The following is a 19356-nucleotide window of genomic DNA, read 5'->3' as shown; positions in this document are numbered from 1 at the left end:
AAAGGGCTAGAGGAATGCAGGCCAGGCCAGTGTGAGCTCTGCCATGCTGCTCAGTGTGCTTCCAGCAGGACCAAACCTCAAGTCCTGCTATGTGTGTGCTGTTCTCACAAACGGTTTGTGTCAATAATGCTCTGGTGAGAGTTGTTCAGTTTTTTAAACTTTCCTTCCTTCTAAAAAAAACAAAGAGCAAGCAGACTCAGCGGCACAAGCCTCTAATCATAGCTCAAGGGAAGCTGAGGCAGAGGATCAAGAGCTTAAGGTCAGCCTGGGCTACACAGTGCAAGCCTGTTCAGAGTCAGAGCACAGGGAGGAAGATCAAGAGGTCATAGAACACATTCAGAGAGGACCAGCTCTTCAGCAACCACGAAACCTACAGTTGGGACACAACAAGTCATTGTTTTTCCTAAATCTATCCTCCTGACTGGATATTAGCTCACATTAACTCAATGCTTTAGAAACAAAAGCAAAGCATTGTAACCAGTATGTTTTTAACAGCAAAGGCTGAAGCCCAATCTAATGGCTCTTATTTTGAAATAATCACATAAAGAACCCTACATATAGACAAAAATGTTCCAAAGAAATTTTAGACCCAAAGTATTCTAAACTAATAAAGCATCCTCCCCAACACCCTCATGAGACAGGCGGCTGCAGAGAAACGTCACACCCATTATTACAGCCGAGGAATCAACACCCAGAGCTGTCACTGACAGCGACATCCAAGAGACCTAGGGCCAGCCTGACAGACATAGATGACAACCCTACTGGAGGCTCACTGACTCCTAGCTGACTAGGAGCCCCTTAAACTGCCACGCAGTCCTCCACAGGTGGAAACTGGAACACACCAGCACTCTTCTAGCTTAAGAACCAATGGCTGAAGTTGCTAGGAAAGGCGAGATCAGGCTCAGAAAGTCACCTAGAAAACATGGAATGTCATGCAGAAGGGGCAGCCCAGGAAACAATGTAGCCAAGGCTTTAGACTCTAGGAGATTCTCGTATGTAACATATGTACTAAATTTCTCTGAAGGAACACGACACAGCAATGTGAAAGAATGAACCAGATCTGCATTTCAACTGAGATATCTGAAAAGCAAGTTGAAGGACACATAGACCACAGCTGGCTGACACAGAAAACATGGAAGAGACCACACTAAACTCGGATGAGTGAGGGAAAGTAGGAAGTGCAGGATGGCAGACAGGGAGGAAAGACATACCTAAACTACTTACTAGTTTCACCTATCTCACTAAAGAAAGGGCTAAATGAAGGTTAGTGCCCACTAATGTCTAGCTATGCTATGCCTGGTGCTTATTCGATTATCCGGCTGTTCCTGTTTCTACATACAGAAAGCTCCTGCAGCCAGACATGATGGCACACACCTTTAATCCCAAAACTTGGGAGACAGAAGCAGGTGAATCTCTGCAAGTCTGAGGCCAGCCTGGGATACACAGTAAACCAAGTCTCAAAGAAAAAACTATGAACACCTCTGCAAGCAGGCTCTTGCCCAGAACACCCTGTGGGCACAAAAATATTGTCCTAACCCATGGGCTGTCACTGTTATATAATTTATAAAAATCAAAGTTACGGCTTAGAACAGGTTCAGCACAGCACTGGTCTCAGAGACTGCAGGAGGAGCTCACTTTCGATCTTGACAGGCGTTGTTATCAGATTAGGAAACCCCTTCACTGCCCTAATGGGAGACACTGCTCAGATGGTGTGGTGGGTCACTCCAGTAATCACAGAACTTGGGAGGCTGAGGCAGGAGAATTGCTATGAGTTCAAAGCCAGCCTTGGCTACAAATCTCACACACACATACACAGAACCTTTCTGTGATATTCTGTTGTTTTTTTTTTTTTAAACAGAAAAATGGCTACCATATACAGCACAGCCCTTTAAACTTCTTTATGATATCCAGCAGGGCAGATCCAATGCAAGCAGAATTTTATATATCCACTCCAAGAGATAGCTTCAAAAACTCTATGTTCCTGTCCACAATCTTTACCACATCAACTAACCAACATCTAGTAAGTTTTCTCTAAAAGACCAAAATCCACGTTCATCGTAACCATTGAGAGCAAGCCACTTCCCATAAAGACAGTCTGTATACACAGAGGAGATGGCTGAGGGGCACTCAGCCCAGGGGCAGCTACTGCAATGCAAACAATGGTCCGTGGCAGTTTCAATCTCATGGGCTATAGAACTCCTCCAAGTTGCCTCTTCTTCAGTACAGATGACACAGCCCTTAGAGGACATGGCTGGCCCTCTGTCTCTGCTCACTTCATCACTGTGAGAAAGGGCAGTGCACAGCTGGTCAGTTAGGGTGGATTCTGATCTGGTTTCCTAGTCACTGAAGACCCTATGTAGCCATTCCAGTGAGAACTCATCTAGATGGAAATGCCTTCTGTGCTTTGGGAAGCTCCACTCAAATACCTTCTGTTTTAGAAGGGTTAGGGGGAGGTTACTTCTTTCTAGTGCACCATAACAATGAGCTACAACTTTCACATGTGTGTCTGCTGCCTGGCCCTGACTTCCAGGTTTCCAGGCCCCACTATCCATTTCCCATCTCTCCTGGCATACTTCCTCACATTGGCACTTGCCACACCTACCCATCCTGTCCAAGACCTACTCTCCCCACGCTGCCCCTCTCCAAGTCAGTTCTTAGCTTCCATCACTTAGTCATCAGCAGATTCTGGGGCTCTACCCTTAAGTCAGTCAGAGTCCGAGCACCTCTCACCTTTCTCTCATTGCTGCTACTCTGGTCCACCACACCTGTCTCTCTTGTCCTGAAGCCTAGATCACCACAGGAGCCACAGGGCTCCCACATGTAGTCCAAGTCACCAGACACACCAGCCAGGCCATTTTAAAAACAAATCCTCCAAGCCCTCCTCGTCCCCACCACAGCACAATCCCATCTCTCAGGTAGCCTCCCTGTCTGTGCCCTTAAGAGCTCATCTTGCCTCTCTTATCACTCAAGGAACAATAATGCTCTGTCCTCAACCTCAGGGGCTCATTGCCACCTGCCTTGCACTTGTCATTCACAAGGTCTAGAATGTTCTTCCCCCAAACAGCTCACATTTACACATCAGCTGTACACAATTAACCTCTCAGCTCAAGTGTCACCAACCTCAGTGAAGCAGCTTCCCCAACACCCTCACCAAACTCAGGATTCAGTTCAATGAAAGGGCAAATGCTGAGAATGGACATGGCCCCAAATTCCATCCCCAGAACCACAAAATCTTTTAAATATTTTAAAATGTAAAAACAAAACACAAAAATACTTTTAAATTTTTAAAATAAAACACATGAATAAAAATAAGTAAAATATATAAATAAAAAGAGCTATTCTCAAACCCTTTAACTCAAATTTGTCTTCACTCAGCACTAACCTCCACCTCATCGGAAGATGAGCTCTAAGAAATCCTGGTTTTTCCTCCCTCACAGCAGCGGCACACTGCAGGCAGTAGGAAGTGAACAGCGATGGTCCAGGCTCTGGGCTGGACTCTCAGGCTGGAGAGATGGGCACTACTGCCTTCCACCCAGAAGACTGAGACAGTAAGCACACTGGAGGACCATTGCAGGGCCTACTCGGAACAAAGAGCAATCTCTGCAACTGAGACCAACATGCTGTATCTTTGAAGCTCAATGGTAGTATGAGCCTGAGTCTATTACCACAGCCTTGAGGTCTACTGTGAGCTCTCTGAACTAACTTACATTGTTCTCCCGACACAGCTTGTGGTTGATGCAAGCTTGAGGGGACCAATGAATGTTTTTAAAAAAGAGAAGTCTCAAGGTCACATTTCAATTAACAAGAATTTTCTGAGCCAGGCCTAGTGGCACAGGCCTGTAATGCGAGGCAACCTAGGAGGGTAGAAAGTTCAAGACCTGCCTGGGCAGCTTAGTGACACCCTGTCTCAAACTAAAATTATTCTTTCCCCACAAAAAAGGGCTGGGGATGCAGCTCAATGGTAGAGCGCCTGCCTAGCATGCTTTAGTCCTCGGTCAATCTCCAGCATTAGACAAATGAAAGTCTGCTAACTGTGCACCCAACAGTTCAAAGTATGAAGAAGCAGGTAGAGCAGGGGCATACTACCACATCAATCCTGAAGGGTGTGTGCCATTAGCAAGCCAGGGAGTTAACCATTTAAAGGGCTACACAAGTGTGAGAACACTTGCCTAACTGGACACAAAGATATTCCCAAGACACAGGAACACAGTCAAGAGTGAGAGGGTAAATCATTGAGGAAGGGTGGAACATGTTGAGTCTAAGGTTACCATGACAACCAGGTGGGCAGGAGGTCTAGACAGCCAAAAGAGCCAAAGAGCCTCCTGGAGATGCAGAGCAGGCAGGGTATTGTGTGGGAAGAGCTGAAGGTATTGTTAAAGGGGAACACAGGAAAGGCAGGGCAAGGGAAGCCTAAAGCCAGAATCCTGATCAATGCAAACAGCCATCCAGTAAAAGACTAGGAAGAGGCCAGCAAGCTCCAGGACAGCCAAGGCCGGGTCAGGTGTCACAGAGAGACCTGATGACGGAGAAGGTCCTCAGAGGAGTAAAGAAAGGAATACAGAGGCAAAGAGAAGACATGAAGCCGCATGTCAGACTCACTGTATCCTCAGCTGGTGTGAAGGAAGATTAGCCAAGTGAAGAGAGAGGGAGGGGGGCTCTCTTCAGGAAGGGCAGGCACCTCAGGTGCATCTGGGACATGGATAAAGGAGACAGGAGAGAGGACAGAGAGGACTGGGGAAGAATCAGGGAGCTAACTAATGAGCATGAAGCATACGTGTTGGTGAAGGGGGCTGTCATGTGCCCCTGAAGGAGGGAGAAGTCCTGAGCTTTCCTGAAAACACTGGACCCAGTCAGTGGGCTGCACAGAGCAGGCCCTGGTCAGCACTGTACAAGCAGGCGGCTTGGGGAGGAGAGAGGCAGGCCCCCAACTGACACTGCACACCAAGGGAAACATGGTGACAAGTGAAGCCTCATGCTCAAGAGTCTGCAAAGGGACTCTGGAGCAAGGAAGCATTTACAGAGCCGAGAACTTAGCAGGAAAGAGGAGATAAAAAGGTAAGGTGGTGTGCACAAAAGTCCTGTGGTCAAGGAGAACAAAGGCTGGAGGGGGAGAGGACAATGGTCAGAGCGAAGTGACAGCTGGACATCTCTCTGCTGAAGGATCTAATCTCCTCCCTCCTGGCCATGGGCGACATTAACACACTTACACAAGATATGATCAGATTTGTATTTCTGGAAGCTGTACCAGTGTGGAGAAAAAGACGGGCCTCAGCCTGGAAGATCTGTTAGGAGGCTATTAGTCTGCCAGAGGAAAACAAGCCCACCACCAAGGGAACAGGATGGAGGGGGGCCATGGCAGTCATAGCCTCTCTGGGATGCTCAACCGTGTAAATGTGACTGCCACTCCGTGAACTAGCAGGAAGAGATGAGGACAAGGAGAATCAAGCAAGGGCATGAATGGTACAAAAGAAAGAATGCCCAAGTACACAAGTGTGGATAAACACCCACTATACACGTGACGTGACACAGTGCACCTCAACTTGTCACATGCTTTCCTCAACCCAAGGCACACCTCATATAGAACCTTGAACTGCCCTCTACCCATAGGAAGGATGTCACTAGTTATAAGGTAACTCACCCTACCCAGCTTCTCTGCCCAAGGCTAGCACACAGGACAGAAGACTCCAGTCACAGCTGGGAAAGGCTGTGTGGCACCTGGAAGGACCACTTACTTTACACAGTGCTTTCTGGGTACACACTTTCTTCTCCTGACTCACACTTGGCCAGTCTCTGCAAATGGAGGGAACTATCATGCATGAGCTCTGCTGAGCCACCCGAGAAGCGGGTGGAAGCACAGCTTGCTCAGAGTCCACGGTTTTGGGGGAGGCAGAGGTATAAATGCCACAGAACCTGACAGAGTGATCTGTAATCAGGGTCCACTCTAAAGTTACCAGCCTCCGAACTTCAAAGTCTAAAGGGTCAAAAGATGAAATGACATTAGGAGATTACCCTGGTCTCTTCCCTCGTTGGACATCTGAAAGCATGACAGGTCACCAGCCGCTCCTGGAGTCACCTTGAAAATCTGAATGGAGTCCTTGCTCTTACTGAAAATTCAGGCAGGGTGAAATTGTACCCACAATGCCCCCATCGGTACTCAAAGGACACAGGCTTCACTAAGGTGAACTACGACCTTTCTTGAACGGATTATTCAAGACTATTACCCAGTGAAGGAGAGCATGCTAGTCTTTGTACGTAAAAATTTAAAAATGCTAAGACCTTCAAAATAAAAGAAAGAAATAACCCTGATGGTCATTTGGACTTCCATCACAGCTATAAACTCACTGCCTCACCGCATGGAACAAAGCCTGTAGGAACTAGCACTCAGGGTGAGAGAGATATATTTTATATTATATATATATATATATTTTAAATATCAAATTAGACAATCAATTTTAAACAGTGAATATTTACTTTTAATATTATATATATATATAAAATAAACATTTTCTTATGAGATTATGTATTTCACCAACAGCACTGACTCCAGACACCCCATGCAAGGGGAGTGGGGGGAGGCCAGAACCCATGAGGGCGTTTCCAGTCAAAAACTGCTTCTGTTTAAAAGGTACACTTAACATTTTGAAAAATTGAAATTTAGGAAGTATTTTATTACCACACCATTGCTTTTTAAGTTCAGTAACTGTTTCCAAAGCAAGGCTTTGGGAGCCTCTCCTGTCTCTGAGGCAGCTGCACAGGTCCCCAGGTAAAGGCTTCAAAGGACCAGTGGACAAGGGCCAAAGCTATCTGGGTGTGATGTGCTGACAATGGTCTGAAAGGACCTGAAATGACAGAAAACGAGGTGGCGGCTGAAAACCATAATGCAACTTTGTTATTTTATGAAAGACTCCTCCGCAAGCTCGTCCTGACTAATGGAACCCGCCCGCCCGCCGCACTCTGTGTTCATCTTCTATCATCTTGCCGACAGCACTGCTCCTTCCGGACAGGGTCATCCTTCAGATGGCAAAATTTTTACCAAATGAAGGGACAGATGAAGCAGTCTGAAAGGCAATTCCTCCCCTTAAATTCCAGCCTCTGGTTCTAACGCCTCTGTGGTACACCGGTGCCTGCTAAGGAACTTACTCCCTTGCTCCGCCCCTGATTTTCAACTACTTAGCCTAAGACTGCAGGCGCAAAACACGTCTTCCTGGAAGAAGGATGCCGTCTAAGTGTAATAAATAAAAGATGGTGTTAACGCCGCTTAGCAGTCGGTCTCTTAATAAGCATCAGTTCAGACTAATTACTTCGATAAATCAACATGAGGATGAAAAGTTATTAGGGAATTACCAGGCCGCCCGCCACAAGCCCTCACGGAGAACCCGCCCTGCCTTCCAAGTGCAAGGCCAAGGACTCCACAAATGTTTTTTTTTTTTTTTTTTTTTTTTTTTTTTTTTTTTGGTTTTTCGAGACAGGGTTTCTCTGTGTAGCTTTGCGCCTTTCCTGGAACTCACTTGGTAGCCCAGGCTGGCCTCGAACTCACAGAGATCCGCCTGCCTCTGCCTCCCGAGTGCTGGGATTAAAGGCGTGCGCCACCACCGCCCGGCTCCACAAATGTTTTTAAGAAAAAGAAGAAGATAAGAGAAAGTTACTGTCTAGTTCACATTTTTCTCCTAGGGATAAGGTTTCAGAAGTAAATAGTACTGTCAATGAAGATTTAAGTTTGACTGGAGCCTAGTAAACTTAATGCCACTTGCTTTTTTGATGAGCAAGCTGGTTAATAATTAAACACATGAAGATGATCTATTCAGGATGGATTTAAACCATGGCCATAAAAAACACCTTAAGTACGTTGCTGACATTTTGTTGTACTATAAAGCAGTCTGCCGACACAATCCTGAGATGACACCACTGACCGAGCAGTGGAAAGGGAGCCACTGGATGGGAGACTATTTTCAATTTCACCTCTCTTCTATCACACACAACTTGACGACCTGAATCTGTTCTCTCCACACACAAGACAGCATCTATCCACAAGCTTGGAGTGCTCCAGTACCCCTACCCAAGTCACTAATACTGTTGCTACTGACATCTCAAAGCCACTGGCTTAGTGCCAGAACCAGGCAAGGAGGGGTCCAATCCACATCCGCTGGTGCCTCATCCCAGTGAGATACCTAGCAATCACTCCCAGCTACCAGTACAATACAAAAGGGCAGGGAGGCTTGACTCCTGGACAATGACCCAAATATACAAGATACCACACCACTTACCACAGAGATTTGATAGGCTAGAAAAGACAGACAGAGCCTTAAGAGGATGGAAGCAGACATGAGTTAGAGCTCCCAAGAGGATGTAAGTAGCAGTTAGGCCCTAGAAGGCCTGGAACAGAGAAAGGGAGACCATGAAGAGAACACTCCTTCCCCCGGCAAAGCCTTCCACTCTCTCAGGAGGGCCCTGGCCTGAAGGGGCTTCTGCTCTGACCCCACAGAGTTCATAAAGATCAGGAGTCAGACAAACCCCACACACTTTGTGCCTTCCCATCATCCTGTCTCCTCTGAGTGTTTAATGCAGGGCAGTGCAGTGTGGTCCACAGAACTAACAAGTCATAGGAATCTGTGTGTGTGTGTGTGTGTGTGTGTGTGTGTGTGTGTGTGTGTGCATATGTGTATGTGCATACATACGTGTGAGCGTGTGCACATGCATATATTGTGTGTACATGTGTGTACGTGTGTGTGTGTATGTGTGGTGCTGGGAATCAAAACAAGGGCCCTGTACCACTGACCTACATCACACTCCAGCCCTTTTTGGATTTTGTTTTGAGTTTGGTTTTATTTTTTTATGTTTTCTTGAGATGTAGTCCAACTTGATTTTGAACTCACAATCTCCCTGCCTTAGTTTCCAGGGAACTTGGATTACAGGTTTGTGTCACCATGTCCAGCCTATAACATATTTAAATGTAACAAATCACACAAAATTCCCAGGACTATGATCAATACTAAATCCTACACCATCATCTTCAGCATCTTCTGATGACTCCCTGAATAATTGACAAGTACTTTGATTAGCTCACAAGTGTAATTTAGTAAGAGGAACCCTAGAAATCAGAGTTCTTATTCTTAACAACACGGAGGATACCAGTTAAATTTGAAGGTTCTCACCCTTAACACAATGAGCCAACTACTGGGTCTCTCCTTTTATTGTCTCAGCACGCAGCTTAAAATAAACAAACCAAGCCGGGCGGTGGTGGCGCACGCCTTTAATCCCAGCACTCGGGAGGCAGAGCCAGGCGGATCTCTGTGAGTTCGAGGCCAGCCTGGGCTACCAAGTGAGTTCCAGGAAAGGCGCAAAGCTACACAGAGAAACCCTGTCTCGAAAAACCAAAAAAAATAAAAAATAAAAATAAATAAACAAACCAAGAAACTAAACAGCCCAGCTGGGCTTGGTGGCACCACCCAAAATCTCAACACTCGGGAGCTAAGGCAGGACATCCACTCACTCCACACCAGCCTGGACGGCACAGTGAGCAAGACTTCATCTCCAAGAGACAAGGACTGTGGTAATGCACATGGCTAGCACTCACAAGGCCTGTCAGAACCCCACGCATCCCTGGATGCCTCTTCTAGAGTGAGGACATTTGGACACCAAACTTCTGGACCATCTCCCTGGCAACCAGTGATGTTGGCTGAAGAGGTGTCACCTCTTTAGCACAGCCATCAACTCAAGGTTAAGAGAGCGAGGTAGAAACCCAAGGTCGCACACACTCAACTGAAAGGAGCGGGCACCGGTGTCTCCTTCCTGGTCCACAAACCAGAGGACAGTGGTAGGGACGCTCAGGCCTTCAGGACTCAATCCAAGGGAGGACCAACAAGTCATCACACAGCCTTAACCTGGTGGGTGTGCAGGCCTGACTCTCCTGGACTAGCCAGTCTGACCTTCCAGGTTGTGCTACACCTCCTACCCACGGCATCCCCAAGGAGCAAGCTTTTGGATCTCTATGCACACCATTTGCCACGCCTGAAGCCCACTTCCCACCCACTTCCCTCCTGCTATCACTGGACCTCTGTAACCAGCTTCAGTGACAGTCCCCACGCTCTGGGCTGCTTTGTCCCACCACACTCTCCAATCTGGACCATCTCATCTGCCCCTCCTTTCCCTGGATGTAAAGGAACGTTGAGTGTCCAGGAAGAGCAGGCAAGAGCAGCCAATTGGACTTGAATTTTCCTGGGTTCCAACACATCGATGTGGACCAATGTGCCAAGTCACAGGAGAGGCAGAGCCGGGCTCCTGATGAAGAACTCTAGGCAACCCCAGGGAAGCCACTGACTTACCACATTCACTTTGGCTACTTGGCTTTCAGTCTCCTCCTCCAAAGAAGCCAGAGACCATCAGAGAAAGTCAAACAAAAACGTCCCTCAATGAAGTTAGATCCTGACATCCCGTAAGTTGAAAACACATTTAAGTAAAAAAATGCACTCAATCTACTTCACCTTTCTAAACATCACAGGTGACCTCAACACACTCCAGACTTACATCGGTGCAGAGGTGCACGGAACCACCTACACAAAGACTGTTTTATCATAATCTGCTAGTCAAATATTTGTGGAGTCAGTAATCCCAGCACTCGGAAAGCAGGAGGATCATCTCAAGTCTGAGGTCAGCCTGAAGTACACGAGATCTCATCTAAAAAAAAGAGGGCCAGCAAGATGGTACAGCAGGTAACAGCGCTGACTGTACAACCAGAGCTCACATAATGGAGAGCAATGACTCCTGCAAGTTGTCTTGACAGCGACACACTCACTGAGGCACACGAACCCCCCACAGAATAAAGTAAATAAAAACGCATGTTGAAAGTTACACGCATGCACATGCACCACAGAGAGAAGGACGCCTTATAGACATGACAGGATGCAAATTCACGGAACGCTGCAGAGCTGCGGTCCTAACTGGAGGGCTGCCGCTCACTACTGTGTAGTCACAGAGAAGACCACAGGACACCATCCGCCTGGAAAGGATCGGAATTCGAAATTCCAAATAGGGGCTACCCAACTTTACTACCCTCTCGCCACCATCAGGTAGAATCCTGGTAAGTGGGGGGCTTCCAGCAACCAGGAGCCACATTAAGTGGATATTTTTATTTTTGTGTATGTTGTCTGTGTGTTTGTACACAAGTGTGCCAAGGTACACTGGGGGGGGGGGGGGGTCAGTGGACAACTTGCGGAAGTTGGTTCTCTCCTTTGATAATGTAGGTCTCAGGGTTTGAACTCAAGTCATCAGCCTTGTTAGCAAGCACCATTACCTACGGAGCCATCTCGGCAGCCCGGGGTTAGGCTTCCTGAAGTTGTTTTTGACTTATCTGGACAACCTTTGCTTCCTTGTACACCGAGTCACCCTCGTGCATTCTGAGCCAGGGAGGCACTGTAAAGAGCCGCAGCTCTGAACCGTTTCCCAAGTCTGTGGGTACCATGGCTAAGCCTGGGAAACTTCTGAAATCAGAATTCAAATGTCCGTAGGCGCCAACTGGGTAAGAGCCGTGATCCTAGACTACTTCCCAACGGCAGAAAAACAGGCGACTCTCAACACTGCAAATCGTGAGCACCTGCCGTGGGCTACATGTAAGTGACACTGGGGCCATCACACCAGCCAACCTGAAGTCCACCTCCATAAAGTCTAGCTTCAGACTTTCCTTCACGGCGCTTACCACCGCCGGCCACCATCTTGCTCACTAGTCTGATGAGTTCTAGAGGCCTCCAGTGCCCACTGCGGCGGCTCAAAACATGGCACGAAGGAAGGAACAGGCTGGACATGGTCCCTGTTGCCTCATGGCCCTTACATTTGGTGAAGGGAAGCATATACACACGTATATAAACACTTGTGTGTGTTGTGTATATATACATATTCGTAAATGTTATGTATACACACGAACATGCATATACTGTGCATACATATTTGTATAATGTGCACCTTTTTATTCACATGTGCATGCCTGCATGTATAAAGTAAGACTTTTTACACACAAATGTATACAGAAAGTGTGTGTACTACACAGAAAGTGTGCACAGGACTCCTGGGCTGTAGCTGGCTGCCCGGGGGGGGGGGGGGGGGGGGGAGGGGGGGAGGGGCTGACGAGAAGGGGACTCAGGCAGATGCCATGCACTGACTCCACATGCACATATTAGGCGCCTGGTGCATGCGGGCCTCAGGCGGACAGCGTCCTGCCCTCAGGGCGCGTCCCTTCCGGCGCCGGGCGCTGAGTGACAGCTCCCGGGCCAGCCGCCCGCTTACCTCGGAACTTGAGCTCGTGCTGTGGCTCGAGGCTCAGGACCTGCTCCACCTTCGCCATGGTCCTCCCCGTCGGGGGCGGCGGCGCGGGCGGGGGGCGGCGGCCTGGGCGGCGGGGCTCAGGGGCGGAGGGCGAGGCCGCGGTGCCCGGCGAGCTCACGGCACGCACGCACGTACGCACGCACGCCCCGACACACGCACGTACGTAAGCACGCAGGCCGCTGCGGCCCAGCTCCGGCAACGGCCAGAGGCTCTGGCGGCGAAAGGCAGACTCTGCGCATGCGCATGGTTTTCTAGGGCACTGCGCAGGCACGGCCGGACAGTGGAGGGCGGAGCTTCGGCTCCAGGGGGCGTGGTCTCGCGCAGCTTGGGAGGAGGGGCAGTCTCCAGCTAGACTGTTTAGTTAGAGCCTGCAGGGAGAACTGTTTTTAAGTGCTTTACTTAATAATAATAATTAACAAGAATAAACTTCCACTTTCTTCCCGCACGTGTGGTGCCAGGCTCTACTTAGCCTGAATATAATAAAGTTCTTATTATTCTAACAAACACCGTGTTTATGGGTTAGTGATATGGGGTAGGCCTTGTGACAGTTCATAAATAACAATTATAAATATAATAAACAGGCAATTATTGTTTGCTTATTTCGTGCCACTCTGCTGAATGCTTTCAGTAACTGTCATAAATAAAAGCTATTCTGTATTCAGTGTTTACCAAACCGCAAAGCACTGCACTGAACCGTTTGCTAATAGATACCATTATCTGTTTATGCAAGAAATATTTAGAAATACAATAACCAGAAAACGACCCGCTTCACACTTTGCTAGGACCTCATGAAGAGAATAAATTGGTTACATGAATAAATCACATGACTGAAAGTGTCTGGGAGCCTATATCTGTCTGATGCCCAAAACAGGCACTCTATACTCTTATTGGCATGTGACTAACATTTCATTGTGTAACATATACTATGTAAAATAGGTCTCAATAGCCTCCTCATCAAACATACATATATGAAGTAAACATGGCCAATTGTTCACCATGGTCAACTCTATATGGCAGAAATATTCATGTTTCTCATGCATTTCCCACGTTTTGTATACTTATTTTTGTAATAAAAGTTTTTAGGGGTAATCTCTGTCTTTTAGCTTGTGTATCTAGTCCATTTATACTTATTATATTTGCTGGTGTACCTGGATCTGTTTTAGCAGCTTACATTGCCTCTCCCATTTGATTCACCATTTTCTTTTTGTTTCTCATTTCTTGCTTCTTCCGGGTTGTTTTCCCCTCAGTCTGTTCTTTCCTTGCATGACCTGCTGCCATTGCTTCTGCACTTATTTTAATTTCTTGACATGATACTGATTCTATGAAAGTCTAGCTTTTATGATATATTTGCCTGCTACCTTGAAGTTTAAGGACTTCAGCTCAGTCTAGGCCCCCACTCAATTATATGCCTTAGTTATTGTGCCTTCCAAGGAACTACGTGTTTCCCTCAGTCTCTGTCCTGTGCCTCACCACATTCTTGGCGTTTGTCATGCTTTGGACTCTTTGGGCTTTCTAGATTTATTGATCAGGTATCTTTCAAGCTCAAAGCTTTTCAGTCAATATTTTTCTTAACTTTACTCTTTTCGTTGTGGTTTGCTTGTTTTGCTTTGTTTTTAAGGCAGGATCTCATATCCCAGTCTAGCCTTGAACTCACTGTGTAGCTGAGGATGACCTTCTTTCTCCTGCCTCCAGCACCTGAGCTCAGAAATTCCAGATGTTAGCCATTACATCCCATTTATGCAGGGCTGGAGCTGGAATCCAAGGCTGCATGCTAGCCAAGCACTCTACCAGCTGCACTATCTCCCCAGTCTCTAATTTTATTTTATTTTTGAAGTAGGGTTTCACTACTTAGCACAGGCTAGCCTGGAACTCACTATGTAGAGACCAGGCTGGCCTCAAGTCACGTTATTATTATTATTGTTGTTGTTGCTGTTGTAAATTGCACCTAAGAACTTCCTATGTGCCATTTTAAAGAGTGTGGCCCAGTAGTAATGGCCACTTTCATGTTGCCTGCAGCCATCTAGCTCACCTATCCCCCAAACTTTCATCTTGCAGAGCTGAAATTCATCGTCTCTTAAACAGTAAGCCTGAACTTCCCTTCCCCAGCCCCAGCCCTTGGCTATCTTCATTCTATTTCCCATGTCTGAATTTGAGTGTTCTGGTACTTGTGACTGGGTTGCTTAGCACTGAGATAGAAAGGTACTGAGATAGAAGTGGGGGTACGGGGCTGTAAGAAGGGAAGAACCCCCCACCTCCCTGGAACATGATTTGCCTTTCTTACTAACTAAAAGTCAAGAACCTCAACACCACTGATTGTCAATGAAGGAAGCAGCTCTCACTGCAGAGGACTAAAAGACATGAGCCTAACAGGAGTGACCGTGGCTGGGAACACAGAATTAGCTCTCCCCAAATTCCATGTTCCGGTGAAGTAGTAACCCACGAATAACAACAGAACCAAGAAAAGTCATAAAATACCATTTTTCAAATACTTAGATGGGGACATTGGGTAGGCAGGTTACAGCGGATTGAGCAGAGCTCTGAGCTCTGCTATAGGCCATAGAGAGAGCATTCTTAGCCCTTTGATTGACAGAAACTAGGGGACAGTCCATATACTCGGAAGGATTTGCCTAATGGTCACATAAGCTGTTAGGTTGAGTACAGAAGAGAGCAATAGATGGCAATCAGGGGCATAAAGATGCCCTGTGGTGATTTGGCTCTGGACTTGCAACATTCCAACCCCTCTATTTCACTGCGGTTCTGCTCAATCAGCCTTTGAAGATGCTGCTTTTGAGAATTCTCCTTCATATGATAAAGCCAAAGTGCCTGGAGAGTTAATGTGTGTGTCCCTAAAGGATTTGAAAACAGCTGGCAACCATGAGTTTTACCATATCAACACCCCTCTCTCATCCCTAAATTGGAACAGAGCACCTCAGACAACCCCCTCACAGCTTCCCTGACAAAGCATAATCCTTTAAGTAACCCAGATTGAATATTGTTGTTACTTAATTTCAAGCTCTACTTAATCTTTAAATTTTGTAATAAATTGCTTCCTTTGAAGAATGCAGTTGAAAGCCACAGGTTGTGTATAGAGCCGTTGTGAAGGCGCCGAAGTGTTGGCAAACACGGCGGAGCATGTGTTTGATGCTGGCACTCAGGATGCAGAAGCACACTGATCTCTGTGAGTTCAAGGCATGCCTGCTCTACACGGTGAGTTCCAGGCCATCTGTGAGAACTCTCTTGAGAAGCCCACACCCATGACTTCGGTGCACACTGCCTTTTTCCTATAACTCTGTCTAAATGCTTAATAAATTCACTCAGTTTGCCTTTAGTCTGGCTCATCTTGAATTTTTTTTCTGTGCCATCATTAAGCATATGGCTTCACCTGAGCAGAGGTCTCTCAGGGGGAAAGGAAGCTCTTCAGATGGTTGGCAGCAGTGTTGGACTGTGTCTCCCTGCCGCCACTGCTGACAGCATGATGTCCCTCAGGGCTCATCTATTGTGTAGCATGTGTGACAATATCACTTTCAAATGCCACCTCAACCCACCCTCTCATTCTTAACACCTGGAGTTCTGGTTGGCATTTTTATTCATGATGTTTTGGAAGCTGCAGGTTGTTTTCCAATAGTGGATTATAAAAGGAGTCCAGAGTATTGTTACCAGGGTCTGGAAAGAAAGAACAGGATGTGCTGGGATGCCTTCTGCTGTTCAGGAAACTTCTATTTGGCTATGCTAAAGTGTTCACACTCATATCTATGCACGGTGTCACAAGTAGTAGCAAAATACATTTATTACTGGGGATTGTTCTACAGAGAATAAAGAAGGAAGGGAGGAGTGCAGGGAGAGGAGGAAGGAACCAGTGAGCTAGTTCTACCTTTTCAGACCAGCCTCCATGCCTCTTAAGAGAACACATCATCATCATCATCATCATCATCATCATCATCTATTGGACTTGGTCTTGCTGTGTAACTCAGTTGGTCTAGAACTCACTTCATAGTCCAGGTTGGCTTCCAATTTATGATCCACCTGCCTCAGCCTCCTGAAAGCCAACATTGTGACCGTGGACCACTACCCTCAGGTCCATACATCTGCTAACATTGTGACCGTGGACCACTACCCTCAGGTCCATACATCTGCTAACATTGTGACCGTGGACCACTACCCTCAGGTCCATACATCTGCTAACATTGTGACCATGGACCACTACCCTCAGGTCCATACATCTGCTAACATTGTGACCGTGGACCACTACCCTTGGGTCAGTACATTTGCCAACATTATGACCGTGGACCACTACCCTTGGGTCAGTACATCTGCTAACATTGTGACCGTGGACCACTACCCTCAGGTCCATACATCTGCTAACATTGTGACCATGGACCACTACCCTTGGGTCAGTACATCTGCCAACATTGTGACCATAGACCACTACCCTTGGGTCCATACATCTGCTAACATTGTGACCATGGACCACTACCCTCGGGTCCATACATCTGATAACATTGTGACCATGGACCACTACCCTCGGGTCCATACATCTGATAACATTGTGACCATGGACCACTACCCTCGGGTCCATACATCTGCTAACATTGTGACCATGGACCACTACCCTTGGGTCCATACATCTGCTAACATTGTGACCATGGACCACTACCCTCGGGTCAGTACATCTGCTAACATTGTGATCGTGGACCACTACCCTCGGGTCAGTACATCTGCTAACATTGTGACCGTAGACCACTACCCTCGGGTCAGTACATCTGTTAACATTGTGACCGTGGACCACTACCCTCGGGTCAGTACATCTGCCAACATTGTGACCGTGGACCACTACCCTCGGGTCAGTATATCGGCTTGGTTTGCTTCTCTTTCCACCATCTTTGGTGCAGGAGGCTCTTACATGCTAGTAAGTGTTGTGTGGCTTATAGCCCAGTCCTCTGGATTCCACCCTGATCTCTCATCTTCATGTCCAATACTACAGAGAGATCTAGACCTTTCTTTGGGTCACTTGTCATCCCTTAGGCTGCCAGTAAGCCTTTCAAGTAATTTTTCATTGGTCATTGTTTGAGTCTACAGCTCTGCTTTGTGCCTTTAGATACCTATGTGGTCATGTGGGTTCACAGCAGACCTCATTTACACACACACACACACACACACACACACACACACACACCACACACACCTGCCCAGGCATGATGCCACACAGTTTTACTGTTAGTTTCTTCTCCTAGCTTTCTAGGCACTTAGCAGTAACATTACCCAGGTCAATTTGGAGAAGGGAAGTTCATACTTTCATACCCACAACCTGCCACAAAGGTTTGTAAATGGACCCATTGAGCAGGCAGCGAGAAGCCTAACAAGGGAAGCAGAATATTGTCCGCAGGGGACATTGTCTGCTTAGTCACTACAGAACAACTGCTACAGAGGACACCTTCTCATGGGAATGTCACACCTTGAGAAGCATCCCCAGATCTGGTGACCAGACTTCTACATCTCTTCTCTCTGTCTTTGACCATCCACTGCCAATGACTATACACACACACACACACACACACACACACACACACACACACACACACACACGCCTGTGCTCCTGCCCATGCAGCTGTGTTCTTGATCACACATCTATACTCCTGTTCCATGCACCTGTGCTCATGGCCATGCACCTGTGCTCTTGACTATGAACCTGTGCTCCTGACTATGCACCTATGTTCCTGTTCCATGCACCTGTGCTTGTGGCCATGCACCTGTGCTCTTGACTATGAACCTGTGCTCCTGGCTATGCACCTATGTTCCTGTTCCATGCACCTGTGTTCCTCCTGTCCATGCACCTATGTTCCTGTCCCTTGGACCTATGTTCCCATTGACCTGTGCTCCTGACCCATGTGCCTGTGGTCCTAAGTATGTACCTGCCCATGCACCAGTATTACTGATTGTCTGCTCCTGTCCATGAATTTATGCTTTTGACTGTGCATCTGTGTTCCTGGTCCTCTCTCAGCCACACTAAGTAGATAATCACACATATTTCTTGAGATTCTGATAAATGGCAAAGTCCATTTGAGCTGTTACTATGCAATCTAGTTAAATCTTGGGGGTGATTTTCATCTGGGTTGAAAGGGCTGCTTTTCTATGGAAGCCCTCTTTCTCTGGCTGTGATTCAAGCTAAAAGCACAAAGGCTGGGGCATGGCATTTGCTTCCCATACTTGCCCACGGCCTCAGAAGCAGCTGCCCCTCCGCAGGTTCCCTGGTTCTCATCAATTCATCACCACAGCAGCTACAGGGCTCACCACAGCTTCTGAAGCAGGTGACTTATGTCGTGCAACTGGCAGTGGTGTCGGCACCCAGTGTTGCATGGGAAACCGGCTTCCTAGGAGCCAGAATAACTCTCATTTGTGGTGTTAAGATTTCTGTAGCGTAAATACTCCTGCCGTGACTGATTTTAAAGCAACGTCCATCAAAACAAGTAGAAAGCAGATGTGTTTGGCTCTCATTAGCTGTGTGAGATGCTGCTGGTGTCCAGATCAGCCAGGTCCTGTTCCTAAAGGTCACACAGGAATCTAGAGGTATCAAAAGGTGGAACTCCAGGGGACAACGCCATCCCTGGGGTAAGGGGACCCATGGAAGGGAGCTCGGAGGAGACTCATGGAGGTGGGCAGAGTCCCAAGCAAGAAATGCTGGCTGGCCAGGGCCATATTGCTTACTATGGGAACACCCTGAGGCTATGGTGTACCACTTTCCCTGGGAAGATGTGAACAAACATCCATTCATCCTAGATAGCACACCAAAGACATTCTAAAGAAGTCTCACACTGGCAAGTCCAGCCAGCGACCCAGTGAGTTTACTGGGTTTGCTCACAGGAACAGAGATGAGGAGTTATACTTACAGGGACATGGGCGGCTCGGGTCCACCCCAGAATGGGTGACAACTCAAGAAACTTGCATCCCTGGAGCTCCTTGTCCAAATTTCAGGCAGCCCAACCCAAAAAAAGAGGCTCCTCTCCCTCAGCAGTTTCTCCAGACTTCTATAACCTTAGGAAGGGG

General features: G+C 47.3%; 1 protein-coding gene across 1 annotated transcript in view; it reads right to left on the bottom strand.

Moving 5' to 3' along the window:
* Positions 1-12391, bottom strand: part of Vapb (VAMP associated protein B and C) — a 37084-nt gene extending 24693 nt beyond the window's left edge. The window contains exon 1 of the mRNA XM_059259795.1: positions 12277-12391. Coding sequence (XP_059115778.1) covers positions 12277-12334 — 58 coding nt within the window. The 5' untranslated portion in view covers positions 12335-12391. The remainder of the gene's footprint in view (positions 1-12276) is intronic.
* Positions 12392-19356: the final 6965 nt, after the last annotated feature.

The sequence above is a fragment of the Peromyscus eremicus genome, chromosome 4 (assembly GCF_949786415.1).
Source record: "Peromyscus eremicus chromosome 4, PerEre_H2_v1, whole genome shotgun sequence".
In the NCBI taxonomy this organism is placed as follows: Eukaryota; Metazoa; Chordata; class Mammalia; order Rodentia; family Cricetidae; genus Peromyscus; species Peromyscus eremicus.
This window is presented reverse-complemented; position numbering and strand designations above follow the sequence as displayed.